Source organism: Chiloscyllium plagiosum, unplaced genomic scaffold (genome assembly GCF_004010195.1).
Source record: "Chiloscyllium plagiosum isolate BGI_BamShark_2017 unplaced genomic scaffold, ASM401019v2 scaf_15225, whole genome shotgun sequence".
Taxonomy (NCBI): domain Eukaryota; kingdom Metazoa; phylum Chordata; class Chondrichthyes; order Orectolobiformes; family Hemiscylliidae; genus Chiloscyllium; species Chiloscyllium plagiosum.
The window spans coordinates 20,966-34,429 of record NW_025214940.1 but is presented as its reverse complement, the minus strand read 5'-3'; the positions used below and the strand labels follow the sequence as shown (position 1 = coordinate 34,429).

The 13,464-nt window shown below is 52.1% G+C and overlaps 1 protein-coding gene across 1 annotated transcript; it reads left to right on the top strand.

Annotated features, from left to right (window-relative positions):
- Positions 1-5,394: 5,394 nt before the first annotated feature.
- On the top strand, positions 5,395-8,638 carry LOC122548091 (somatostatin-1A-like). The gene is made up of 2 exons (XM_043686652.1): positions 5,395-5,639; positions 8,270-8,638. The coding sequence occupies exons 1-2, from the start codon at positions 5,508-5,510 to the stop codon at positions 8,450-8,452; spliced, it is 315 nt and encodes a 104-aa protein (XP_043542587.1). The 5' UTR covers positions 5,395-5,507; the 3' UTR covers positions 8,453-8,638.
- The last annotated feature ends 4,826 nt before the right edge of the window (positions 8,639-13,464 follow it).

The window sequence follows — 13,464 nt, the reverse complement described above, 5'->3', positions numbered from 1 at the left end:
TGTTTCACTGCCCTGTGGTCCCCAGGTGGGAGCTGTTTCACTGCCCTGTGGTCCCCAGGTGGAGCTGTTTCACTGCCCTGTGGTCCCCAGGTGGAGCTGTTTCACAGCCCCGCGGTCCCCAGGTGGAGCTGTTTCACTGCCCCGCGGTCCCCAGGTGGAGCTGTTTCACTGCCCCGCGGTCCCCAGGTGGAGCTGTTTCCCTGCCCTGCGATCCCCAGGTGGAGCTGTTTCGCTGCCTTGTGGTCCCCAGGTGGAGCTGTTTCACTGCCTTCCGGTCCCTAGATGGAACTGTTTCACTGGACTGCGGGCCCCAGGAGGATCTGTTTCACTGCCCTGTGGTCCCCAGGTGGAGCTGGTTCACTGCCCTGCGGTCCCCAGGTGTTGCTGTTTCACTGCGCTGCGATCCCCAGGTGGAGCTGTTTCACTGCCCTGCGGTGCCCAGGTGGAGCTGTTTCTCTGCCCTGTGGTCCCTAGGTGGAGCTGTTTCACTGCCTTGTGGTCCCCAGTGGAGCTGTTTCACTGCCCTGCGGTCCCCAGGTGGAGCTGTTTCACAGCTTTGAGGTCCCCAGATGGAGCTGTTTCACTGCCCTGCGGTTCCCAGGTGGAGCTGTTTCACAGCTTTGCGTTCCCCAGGTGGAGCTGTTTCACTGCCCCGCGGTCCCCAGGTGGAGCTGTTTCACTGCCCTGTGGGCTGTTTCACTGCCCCGCGGTCCCCAGGTGGAGCTGTTTCACTGCCCTGTGGTCCCCAGGTGGAGGCGTTTTCACAGCTTTGCATTCCCCAGGTGGAGCTGTTTCACTGCCTTGTGGTCCCGAGGTGGAGCTGTTTCACTGCCCTGCAGTCCCCAGGTGGAGGTGTTTCACTGCCCTGTGGTCCCCAGGTGGAGTTGTTTCACTGGACTGCGGTCCCCAGGAGGAGCTGTTTCACTGCCCTTTGGTCCCGAGGTGGAGTTGTTTCACTGCCCTGCGGTCCCCAGGTGGAGATGTTTCCCTGCCCTCTGGTCCCCAGGTGGAGCTGTTTCACTGCCCGGCGGTCCCCAGGTGGAGCTGTTTCACTGCCCTGCGGTCCCCAGGTGGAGCTGTTTCACTGCCCAGCGGTCCCCAGGTGGAGCTGTTTCACAGCCCTGCGGTCCCCAGGTGGAGCTGTTTCACTGCCCTGCGGTCCTCAGGTGGAGCTGTTTCACTGCCTTGCGGTCCCCAGGTGGAGCTGTTTCACTGCCCTGTGGTCCCCAGGTGGAGCTGTTTCACTACCCTGCGGTCTCCAGGTGGAGCTGTTTCACTGCCTTGCAGTCCCCAGGTGGAGCTGTTTCACTGCCCTGAGGTCCCCAGGCGGAGCTGTTTCACTGCCTTGCGGTCCCCAGGCGGAGCTGTTTCACTGCCCTGCGGTCCCCAGGTGGAGCTGTTTCACTGATCTGTGGTCCCCAGGTGGAGCTGTTTCACTGCCTTCCGGTCCCTAGATGGAGCTGTTTCACTGCCCTGCGGTCCCCAGGTGGAGCTGTTTCACTGCCCTGTGGTCCCCAGGTGGAGCTGATTCCCTGCCCTTCGGTCCCAAGGTGGAGCTGTTTCACTGCCCTGCGGTCCCCAGGTGGAGCTGTTTCACTGCCCTGTGGTCCCCAGGTGGAGCTGTTTCACTGCCCTGCGGTCCCCAGGTGGAGCTGTTTCACTGTTTTCCGGTCCCTAGGTGGAGCTGTTTCACCGCCCTGCGGTCCCCAGGTGGAGCTGTTTCGCTGCCTTGTGGTCCCCAGGTGGAGCTGTTTCACTGCCCCGCGGTCCCCAGGAGGAGCTGTTTCACTGCCCTGTGGTCCCCAGGTGGAGCTGTTTCACTGCCCCGCGGTCCCCAGGTGGAGCTGTTTCACTGCCCTGTGGTCCCCAGGTGGAGCTGTTTCACTGCCCTGCGGTCCCCAGGTGGAGCTGTTTCACTGCCCTGTGGTCCCCAGGTGGAGCTGTTTCACTGCCCTGCGGTCCCCAGGTGGAGCTGTTTCACTGTTTTCCGGTCCCTAGGTGGAGCTGTTTCACCGCCCTGCGGTCCCCAGGTGGAGCTGTTTCGCTGCCTTGTGGTCCCCAGGTGGAGCTGTTTCACTGCCCCGCGGTCCCCAGGAGGAGCTGTTTCACTGCCCTGTGGTCCCCAGGTGGAGCTGTTTCACTGCCCCGCGGTCCCCAGGTGGAGCTGTTTCACTGCCCTGTGGTCCCCAGGTGGAGCTGTTTCACTGCCTTGTGGTCCCTAAGTGGAGCTGTTTCACTGCCCTGTGGTCCCCTGGAGGTGCTGTTTCACTGCCCTGCAGTCCCCAGGTGGAGCTGTTTCACTGCCTTGTGGTCCCCAGGAGGAGCTGTTTCACTGCCCTGCGGTCCCCAGGTGGAGCTGTTTCACTGCCCTGCAGTCCCCAGGAGGATCTGTGTCCTTGTGCTCTGGATCCTTAGTTGAGATTTGCCTTCACCCAATTCCCAGGTGGTGCTGTGTCCATAACTTGTTCTTTTTTCCGAAGTGTTAGCTGTTCCCCCATGCATTCCCTGAGTGGAGCTCCGGAACAGATTAACGGAAGTGGAGCCCATGAGTGTAGAAACCCGAAGTGTAACAGCTGGCTGCTTTTCCACTCTGGCTGGAAATCAGGTAGACAGCTCCTTCCTGGTGAAGGTGTGGCCTGTTGCAGCTGCTTCAACCACCCCAGTCCTTGGAAAACCACAGGTACTATAATGATGTGATCGGACAGTGGTCCCCTTCCAAGACAAGCAGCTCACAGGCCCATCGCAATCAGGGTTAGCTGCCAGAGGCTGAAAGAAAGCCACAGGGAAGGAGTTTGTTTTGGGGACAGTGTGGTCATCGCTTCCCAACCAGTTTTGAAGGTCTGACAAAGGAGTGAGATCTCGCAGGAGCACCAACCACCCTCTCCTTGTTTCTGCACCTCCAACATGACAGGAGGAACAGGCGAGACCCTACACTCTCAGGACTCGTCATCTGTCTCCGACACGGCAGCACAGTGGTTAGCACTGCTGCTTCACAGCACCAGAGTCCCGGGTTCAATTCCCGCCTCAGGCAACTGTCTGTGTGGAGTTTGCACGTTCTCCCCGTGTCTGTGTAGGTTTCCTCCCACAGTCCAAAACTGTGCAGGTTAGGTGAATTGGCCATGCTCGATTGCCCATCGTGTTAGGTGAAGGGGTAAACGTAGGGGAATGGGTCTGGGTGGGTTGCTCTTCAGCGGGTAGGTGTAGTCTTGTTGGGCCGAAGGGCCTGTTTCCACACTGTAAGTAATCTAATCTAACTGTGGGATCTTGCTGTGTATAAATAGACCACTGCATTATAATGGGGTATCAACTGGAATGCTGTATTCAAAGTGTCCTTCACTGACTGGGATTATGAAGGCTGTCACTCCCATATTTTTCTGGGAATTGTTTCTCAAGTCAGTGATCAATCATTTACACAGACCAAATACTTCATGTACAGGCCATTTCTGAAATGATGCGCATTTGCCATTCCCGGACAGAGATCATTTTCCTTTTAAATCAAAGATGTCATTGCCTGAGGCTGGTTGAGATTTGCAGTGAAAACAAAACTGAAATGAATGAAATGATATTTCCAGAGGCGATCGCTGAGCTTAGTTTGGACAACACTTGGGTTCAGTTGGCATGTTTTACATTGACGGGAGCAGATTGCTGATGTTTGTACATTTTCCTGGTTTCACTGTCTGCAGTATTTCCAGATATTTCAGTGACTCCTGCTGAATATTGTCAAATGGTTAATGACAAATCACTGCAGGGAATGAATACTGAGGATCTGAATAAATCCATATTGTCAGTCAGACGTTTTAACCGATTTAGAGGGGAACTCCCAGTGAGCCCTGGGTTAGGGAGGATTCCTGATCACTGTCCCAGTGAGCCCTGGGTCAGGGGGGGATTCCTGATCACTGTCCCAGTGAGCCCTGGGTCAGGGGGGGATTCCTGATCACTGTCCCAGTGAGCCCTGGGTCAGGGGGGGATTCCTGATCACTGTCCCAGTGAGCCCTGGGTCAGGGGGGGATTCCTGATCACTGTCCCAGTGAGCCCTGGGTCAGGGGGGGATTCCTGATCACTGTCCCAGTGAGCCCTGGGTCAGGGGGGGATTCCTGATCACTGTCCCAGTGAGCCCTGGGTTAGGGGGGGATTCCTGATCACTGTCCCAGTGAGCCCTGGATGAGGGAGGATTCCTAATCATTGTCCCAGTGAGCCCTGGGGTAAGGAGGGTTCCTGATCCCTGTCCCAGTGAGCCCTGGGTTAGGGAGGGTTCCTGATCACTGTCCCAGTGAGCCCTGGGTTAGGAAGGATTCCTGATCACTGTTCCAGTGAGGCCTGGGTTCGGGAGGATTCCTGATCACTGTCCCAGTGAGACCTGGGTTAGGGAGGATTCCTGATCACTGTCCCAGTGAGGCCTGGGTTAGGGTGGGTTCCTGATCACTGTCCCAGTGAGCCCTGGGTTAGGGAGGATTCCTGATCACTGTCCCAGTGAGCCCTGGGTTAGGGAGGATTCCTGATCGCTGCCCCAGTGAGCCCTGGGTTAGGGTGGGTTCCTGATCACTGTCCCAGTGAGCCCTGGGTTCGGGGGGATTCCTGATCACTGTCCCAGTGAGCCCTGGATGAGGGAGGATTCCTAATCATTGTCCCAGTGAGCCCTGGGGTAAGGAGGGTTCCTGATCCCTGTCCCAGTGAGCCCTGGGTTAGGGGGGATTCCTGATCTCTGTCCCAGTGAGCCCTGGGGTAGGGAGGGTTCCTGATCACTGTTCCAGTGAGCCCTGGGGTAGGGAGGGTTCCTGATCACTGTCCCAGTGAGCCCTGGTGTAGGGAGGATTCCTGACTACTGTCCCAGTGAGTCCTGGGTTTGGGAGGGTTCCTGACCACTGTCCCAGTGAGGCCTGGGTTAGGGAGGGGTCCTGATCCCTGTCCCAGTGAGGCCTGGGTTAGGGAGGGGTCCTGATCCCTGTCCCAGTGAGCCCTGGGTTAGGGGGGATTCCTGATCACTGTCCCAGTGAGCCCTGGATTAGGGGGGATTCCTGATCACTGTCCCAGTGACCCCTGGATTAGGGGGGATTCCTGATCACTGTCCCAGTGACCCCTGGCTCTCACCTGGAGTGGCCTATTGGAGTGAGTGTTGGAAAGTCTTTGGAATTGCCTGTATTCAACTTCCAGGTGACAATGAAAAATACTCTCAGGTTGTCATAGATCGGGGGATGCGCGTTGGTCGAGCTAAAAATTGGAACTAAAAGCGAAACATATTTCAGTCCATTGAGCGAAGAGGCTTTGATTGGTGCTTTGACTGCCCAATGAAATTGTAGCACCACTCATATGGCAATTAAATGCGGGGGCTTTGTTTGTGATGACGTTATCACTGCCTGTCGTGAGAGGTATATAAACCGATAAAAGTGAAGGGATGACAGTTAGCTGGAAGAGTGACACAGAGAAGCTCATCTCTCGTCTGTAGGAGCTGGCCAGAGTTTTCTAAGTCTTTGCCATCTCCATCTAAACACAGAAATTCACTGCTCGAGATGTCAAGTTCACAGACTCGCCTGCTCCTCACTCTGATCTCCGTCGCTCTGCTACTGCTGAGGAGTTCAGGAACAGCCAGAGGGGAGGGTTTGCCCGACATATTACAGGAGATGAACCCTGAGGGGAAAGAGGTAAGGAAAACTTCACTCTCTCCTTCCCCAATTCAAATCTCCGTCGTGCCCCAATGGTATGGATTAATCTTACGTCCTGCACTCTGAATTATCTCCACTAAACGCAAAGTTCAACTCTTCAAAATAACCTAACGTCTTGTTTTATTCATCTTATATTTTATATTAGCATGTGCTCTGGAGGTGAAATATGAGAGGGATCTGGATTGATATCAGTAGAGATACAGTCAGTAAGACAGGGCTCTGGAGGGAGACGGCTTACTGAGTGACAGTGTGAGGGAGCTGGATTAACATCAGGAGAGATACAGTCAGTAAGACAGGGCTCTGAGGGGGAGAGGGCTTACTGAGTGACAATGTGAGGGAGTGGGATTAACATCAGGAGAGATACAGTCAGTAAGACAGGGCTCTGAGGGGAGAGAGCTTACTGAGGGACAGTGTGAGGGAGGGGGATTAACATCAGGAGAGATACAGTCAGTAAGACATGGCTCTGGGGGGAGAGGGTTTACTGAGGGACAGTGTGAGGGAGCAGGATTAACATCAGGAGAGATACAGAAAGTAAGACGGGGCTCTGGAGGGAGAGGGCTTACTGAGTGACAGTGTGAGGGAGTGGGATTAACATCAGGAGAGATACAGTCAGTAAGACAGGGCTCTGGGGGGAGAGGGCTTACTGAGTGACAGTATGAGGGAGCTGGGTTAGCACCAGTAGCGATACAGTCAGTTTGAAATGTTAAAAATGTGAAATTAGCCACCCTGAATGTGGCACTCAGTTCCCCAGTAATTCACTTTGAATGCAGCCCTTTAAAAGCTACTGAAGAGTACAGAGAAGTTGTAATAAATCAGTGAGTAGGAGGTTAAAGGTTGCTGGGTGTAGGTGAAAGTTTCAAGAACGTGGGGGAAAACACGTTTCATTGAGGGAACAGGGATAAACCTCAATTTGAAAGCAAAAATGGAGGCAAAAAGAAACGTATGGGATGGGAAATGTGGTCGTATGAGAGGAATATTGGAGAGATGCTAGAGGTTTCATATCGAAATGAAAAGAGGAGAACAGATATAGCCCAGATAGAACACATAGCTGTATTCCTGATGTGACACATATATCCCAGTGTGGGTGACTCCCTCGATCACCCTCTCTCTGTCCTTTTCTCCTGACCTTGCTCTCTCTGTTTCTCCTCTCTGAGTTAGGGAGTTGTGGAATATATTCAAAGTTTCCAGCACAAATTCCAGGCTGTCAGTCATGGTGCAATATTAAAGGAGGGCCGCACTGTCAGAGGGTCAGTGCTGAGGGAGTGGGCACTGTCGGAGGGTCAGTGCTGAGGGAGGGCCACACTGTCAGAGGGTCAGTGCTGAGGGAGGGCCACACTGTCAGAGGGTCAGTGCTGAAGGAGTGCCGCACTGTTGGAGGGTCAGTGCTGAGGGAGGGCCACACTGTCGGAGGGTCAATGCTGAGGGAGGGCCGCACTGTCAGAGGGTCAGTGCTGAGGGAGTGGGCACTGTCGGAAGGTCAGTGCTGAGGGAGGGCCACACTGTCAGAGGGTCAGTGCTGAGGGAGTGGCGCACTGTTGGAGGGTCAGTGCTGAGGGAGGGCCGTACTGTCAGAGGGTCGGTACTGAGGGAGTGCCGCACTGTCAGAGGGTCAGTGCTGACGGAGTGCCGCACTGTTGGAGGGTCAGTGCTGAGGGAACGCCGCACTGTTGGAGGGTCATCACTGAGGGAGTGGCCACTATCGGAGGGTCAGTGCAGAGGGTGTGCTGCACTGATGGAGGGTCAGTGCAGAGGGTGTGCTGCACTGATGGAGGGTCAGTGCTGAGGGAGTACCGCACTGTTGGAGGGTCAGTGCTGAGGGAGCGCCACACTGTCGGAGGGTCAGTGCTGAGGGAGCGCTGCACTGTCGGAGGGTCAGTGCTGAGGGAGTGGACACTGTGGGTGGATCAGTGCTGAGGGAGTGCCGCACTGTCGGAGGCTCAGTGCTGAGGGAGTGGGCACTGTTGGAGGGTCATTGCTGAGGGAATACCACACTGTCAGCGGGTCAGTGCTCAGGGAATTCCATATTGTCAGATGGTCAGTGCTGAGGGATCACCGCACTGTTGAAGGGTCAGTGCTGAGGGAGTGGGCAGTGTCAGAAGGTCAGTGCTGAGGGAACACCGTACTGTCGGAGGGTCAGTGCTGAGGGATTGGGCACTGTCAGAGGGTCAGTGCTGTGGGAGTGCCGCACTGTCGGAGGGGCAGTGCTGAGGGTGTGGGCACTGTCGGAGGGTCAGTGCTGAGGGTGTGCCACAGTATTGGAGGGTCAGTGCTGAGGGAATCTATCTTCTTTCGGATCCCCCATCTACCCTGTCAGGTTGGTAACAGCCGATGGTGGAGGAAGAGCTCGGCAGAGTTCTCCCACGTGTCCTGAGGCCAATGTTTGTTTATCTTTCACCCAATCTCTCCAAAACCAAACAGATGCGGGTCGTTCTGCAAGGGGCTAATTGTGGGATCTCACTGTGCCACATTTCCTACAGTGACGGGAGGCTGGGGGGGGGGGGGGGTGGTTGTGGAAGCACTGTACTGGCCGGGCAGCCAGCGGGGGGACGTGCCAGGCGCTACGATAGTGAATGCCAAGCCGCTTGATTGCTGTGTCCCTGTGTCGCTAGGAGCTGTCCAGGACTGTGGTGCTGAAACTCCTGACTGAGCTCCTCCGGGGCGACAGGCCGGCGCTGCCCCGCTTCGAGAGACGTGGCCTCGGGCAGGAGCAGATGGTTCGTCGGTGGAACTCCCCACGGGACCGCAAGGCCGGCTGCAAGAACTTCTTCTGGAAAACCTTCACGTCCTGTTAACCCAAGATCCCTGAGACCAGAGTTCACCAACACCGACATCCTCAACCAAATCTGCAAAGCTCCTCTCCCTTCTCCCTCGCATTGTTCCCACGTCTGGATTCATTCCTTGTCTTGTGTTGTAAATTATGAATTCATTTCCACTATGAATGGATGTCACGCAGTAAAATAAACTTTTCTTGCACACCCCACTAAGCTAATGCCTTCTATTTGATCTCTGTGTGGAATCCGCACCCAGTAATGTCACAGGCTCAACTCCCAACACTTTAGCTGATCCCAGGCAGAGACAGCACCGTTAATGATCCACTCCAGAGAAAGATAGATAACTAAGGAGTGAAATGATTCCCAGTCCCATTCCCCCACCACACCGTTTGACTTTGAGAGGGGTGGTGGATATTGGTGGTTATATATCAGGGTCGTGCACAGCTCAGTGCGGACATTTACTCAGTCCCTGAAGGAGCAGCTGTTTTATTGCAAGTCAGACTCACTACAGCCAGGGAGTAAAGATCTTTCGCAAAATGTTCAAACTACACAACTGCCTTTCTTGAAAACTAACTCACAAACAGATAATTTCTAATCCCTAGGGGGATGAGATTTTGCAGTGTGTCACTTTAAAAGTGGTTTGCCAAGTAAATTGGGTGGGGGGCGGGGGAGGAAGTAATCACACATTTTCTCAAATGTTGGTGTGGAGCTTTAGTCACTTTTTACATCAGCAGTTGGGATTAGGGAATCTTCATGAATCTAACACAATGCTGACCAGTTTCTCCGGCTCTTGGTGTATTGGAAGCATTTACAAGTCAAAGGACAGCTTGCTGGTTGTGTCACGAACACATGTTCCCTCACACGTCAAGAACACCGCTGCCTCACAGCGCCAGGGACTCAGGTTCGATTCCAGCCTCGGGTGACTGACTGTGTGGAGTTTGCACATTCTCCCCGTGTCTGTGTGGGTTTCCTCCGGGTGCTCCGGTTTCCTCCCACATTCACAAAGATGTGCGGGTTAGGTGAATTGGCCAGGCTAAATTGCCTGCAGTATGAGGTGCATTAGTCAGTGGGAAATGGGTTTGGGTGGGTTACTCTTCGGAGTGTGGACTTGTTGGGCCGAATGGCCTGTTTCCACACTGTAGGGAATCTAATCTAAAACTGGAGTGAGACTTGAACCAAGACCTTTCAGCTCAGAGGCAGGGACACTAGCCATCGTGTGAAAAATTGTCCCCTCATCCGATGCCAAAACTAACAATACACCAATGATTTTCCAAAATTCAGGAATTGTTTCCTTGGATTTCCCATTTTCTCAGTCTATCCCTCCTGCTCCCTTAAACAGAGCGAGGGTTTACCCGTCAGTGGAAGGTCAGGGTGGGGAACTGAGATTGGAGACTGAGACCAGGACAGGCTTTACTGACACAAGTCAGCAGGGCCCTGGGGAGGATACAACTTGTCAAATAAAACCAGCTGAGCTCCTTCGGGGAGATTCACAAAGGCCGCAGACAAGGGCGTGCCTGTGGAATTATTTCCAGGGATTTCCAGAAGGCATTTGGGCAAAGTTCCACACGAGAGGCTGTTAACCGAAGTAAGGGCAGGCAGAACTGCAGGCACGCTGGTTTTGGTCTTTCACAGGGAGTCAGCAATGGGTTGGTCAGGACAGCATTCATCCCTAAATGCCCCGGGAAAAGCAGGCACTGAGCTGGCTTCTGGAATCATGGCTATCTTCAGGGTGTGGGTACACCGAGGGGTTTCCCCCAGTGACAGGGAAGGAGCAGTTCAGGGTATTCTATCCAGTCAGGTGGTAGCATTTGCATCTACACATAAACATGTAGGTTAGGAGCAGGAATATATCGTTTTGTCCCTCAGGCTTGCTCTGTCAATTCATCACATCACCTGGAATTTTATTGTAACCTCAAATCCACCTACTCCACACAACCTTTCACCTCCTTGCTTGTTAAGAACATACCTACCTCTGCCTTTAAAAAACTCCCAAAGTCTCTGCTCCCACCACCTTTTCAGGAAAGAGAGACAATAAAGCCATCTTTGTATCTACTTTTTAAATGGATGGCCCTTATTTTGAATTGTTTACCCACAAGAAAAGGCGTCCTCTCCCCATCCATGTTGTCAAAGGTACCTCAGGATCTTATATGATTCAGTCAAGTTGCCTTTTACACTTCTAAACTCAATGGAGCCCAGCCAATACAACCAAGACACCCCACCTATTCCAGTATTAGCCTGGTAAAACTTCCAAATTGATTCCAATAGATTTACACCCTTGTTTGAACAAGGAGATCAGTACCGTGCACAATATTCAAGACATCGTCTTCCCAGTGTCCTGTTTAACTGAAGCATAACCCTCCTACTTTCATTTTCAATTCCCTTCACAAAAAAATAACATTCATAGAATCCCAACAGTGTGGAAGCAGGCCATTCAGCCCACACTAGCCCTCTGAAGAGCATCCTACCCAGACCCACCCCTATCCCCATGACCCTGCATTTCCCATGGCTAACCCACACACTATGGGACAATTTAGCCTGGCCAATCCACCCTAACCTGCACATCTTTGGACTGTGGGAGGAAACCAGAGTACCCAGAGGAAACCCACACAGACACAGGGAGAATGTGCACACTCCACACAGACAGCTGTCCGAGGCTGGAATCGAACCAGGGTCCCTGGTGCTGTGAGGCAGTAGCGCTAACCAGTAAACCATCCCTAATAGTATAGTCACTTTCCTAATTACTTGCTGTTCTTGCAGACTAACCTTTTGTGATTCATGCATGAGGGTCTTCAGATCCCTCTGTGACTCAGAGTTCTGCAACCTTTCACCACTTAAATATATTTTTCACTTTATGCTAAAATGGATAATTTCCCAGTTTCCCACATTATGCTCTATTTGCTAGACCATAAAGAGATTGCAGGGTATGGGTAAAACAAGAGTAACCCTTTGTAATCTCTCTATATTTGCTTTATAATTTAATTTCCTACCTACATTTGTGACCTCAGCAAAGTTAGCCATCACATCTACTGGCCCTTTATCCATGTCATTTGGATAAATCATACACGGTTACAGCCTCAGCACTGCTCTCCCACCATTCCATCTCGTCAACCAGAATAAGACCCATTTACGTCCACTCTCTGCTTTCTATCAACCAGCCAGTCTTTCACTTATGCCACCTTGTTATCCCTAAACACTTTATTTTCTGCAGTAAATGCAGCACCTTGTCAAATGCTTTCTGCAAACTCCAAAGGGTTTATTAGACCATGCTCTGACATTTCCCTGGTGATTCTAATTTTCTTTAATTCCTGTCCACCTTCCATTTCCTAACTTACAGCAATTTCTGGAATATTATTTGTATTTTCTACGGTGAGGAGTGAAATTTAAAAAACTTATTCAGTTCATCTAACTCCTCCTTATTTCCATTATTAATTCCCTGGACTCATATCCTAAATGAATTCTTTTTCTTTTTGAGTATCTATAGAAACTCTTACTATCTGTTTTAATATTTCTAGCTCTTGTACTCTAATTTGACTCTCCTTCTTAATCTTTCAGACTTTGTAAAAATCCTCTGAACTGCCACTAACCTTTGTACAATGATATGCTTCATTTTAATGTTCTTGGCTCACCAGAGATAGCAGATCCTTCATTTAGAAAGTCTCTTTCTCATTGGAATGAGAAATTCTCTTCTATGTGTTCTGAAATGTCCACTCAAAGGTCTGCCACAGCATCTGATTGACATGGCCCTTAATTGAATTTGCCAGCTCACTTTAGCGAGCTGTTTTCATGCCTTTGTAATTGTCTTTATTTAAGTTTCAAAATCTAGTCTTGGACCCATTCCTCTCTCCCTCAAACTGAATGTAAATTTTAATCACATCAACTGAGAGGCTTTTCATTATGAAATTGTTCATTAGTCCCAGCTCATTACTCAATGCTAAGTGTAGCATAGCCAGCTCTCTGGTCAACTCCAGAAACTATCCCCAAAACATTCTACGATGCGGGAGCATAATCTTGGAACTCCCTCTGTATCTACACAGACTGCAGTGGTTCAAGAAGATAAGTCACGACCACATGCTCCAGACAGCGAGGGCTGGGCAATAAATATTCATCCAGCCAGCAGCACCCTCATCCTATGGATAAATACAAACAAGTAGTGAGCAGGTACTTCAACTAATTTAAAAAGACAGATGGAATGTTAGTCATCACTCCAAAGGGATTGGGTGCAAGGGCAGGGAGTGATGTTAGTTTGATTACAAATCCGGTCACAGTGGGACAATTTCCCACGGCCAATCCACCCTAACCTGCACATCCCTGGGCACTATGGGACAATTTCCCATGGCCAATCCACCCTAACCTACACATCCCTGGGCACTATGGGACAACTTCCCATGGTCAATCCACTCTAACCTGCACATCCCTGGACACTAGGGGACAATATCCCATGGCCGATCCACCCTAACCTACACATCCCTGGGCACTGTGGGACAATTTCCCATGTCTAATCCACCCTAACCTACACTTCCCTGGGCACTATGGGACAATTTCACTTGGCCAATCCACCCTATTCTGCACATCCGTGGACACTACGGGACAATTTCCCACGGCCAATCCACCCTAACCTGCACGTCCCTGGGCAATGTGGGACAATTTCCCATGGCCAATCCACCCTAACCTGCACATCCCTCGACACTACGGGACAATTACCCTTGGCCAATCCACCCTAACCTGCACATCCCTGGACACTACGGGACAATTTCCCACGGCCAATCCACATTAACCTGCACATCCCTGGGCACTATGGGACAATTTCCCATGACCACTCCAACCTAACCTGCACATCCCTGGACACTATGGGACAATTTCCCTTGGCCAATCCACCCTAACCTGCACATCCCTGGACACTACAGGACAATTTCCCATGGCCAATCCACCCTAACCTGCACATCCCTGGACACTACGGGACAATTTCCCTTGGCCAATCCACCCTAACCTGCACATCCCTGGACACTATGGGACGATTTCCCATGGCCAATCCA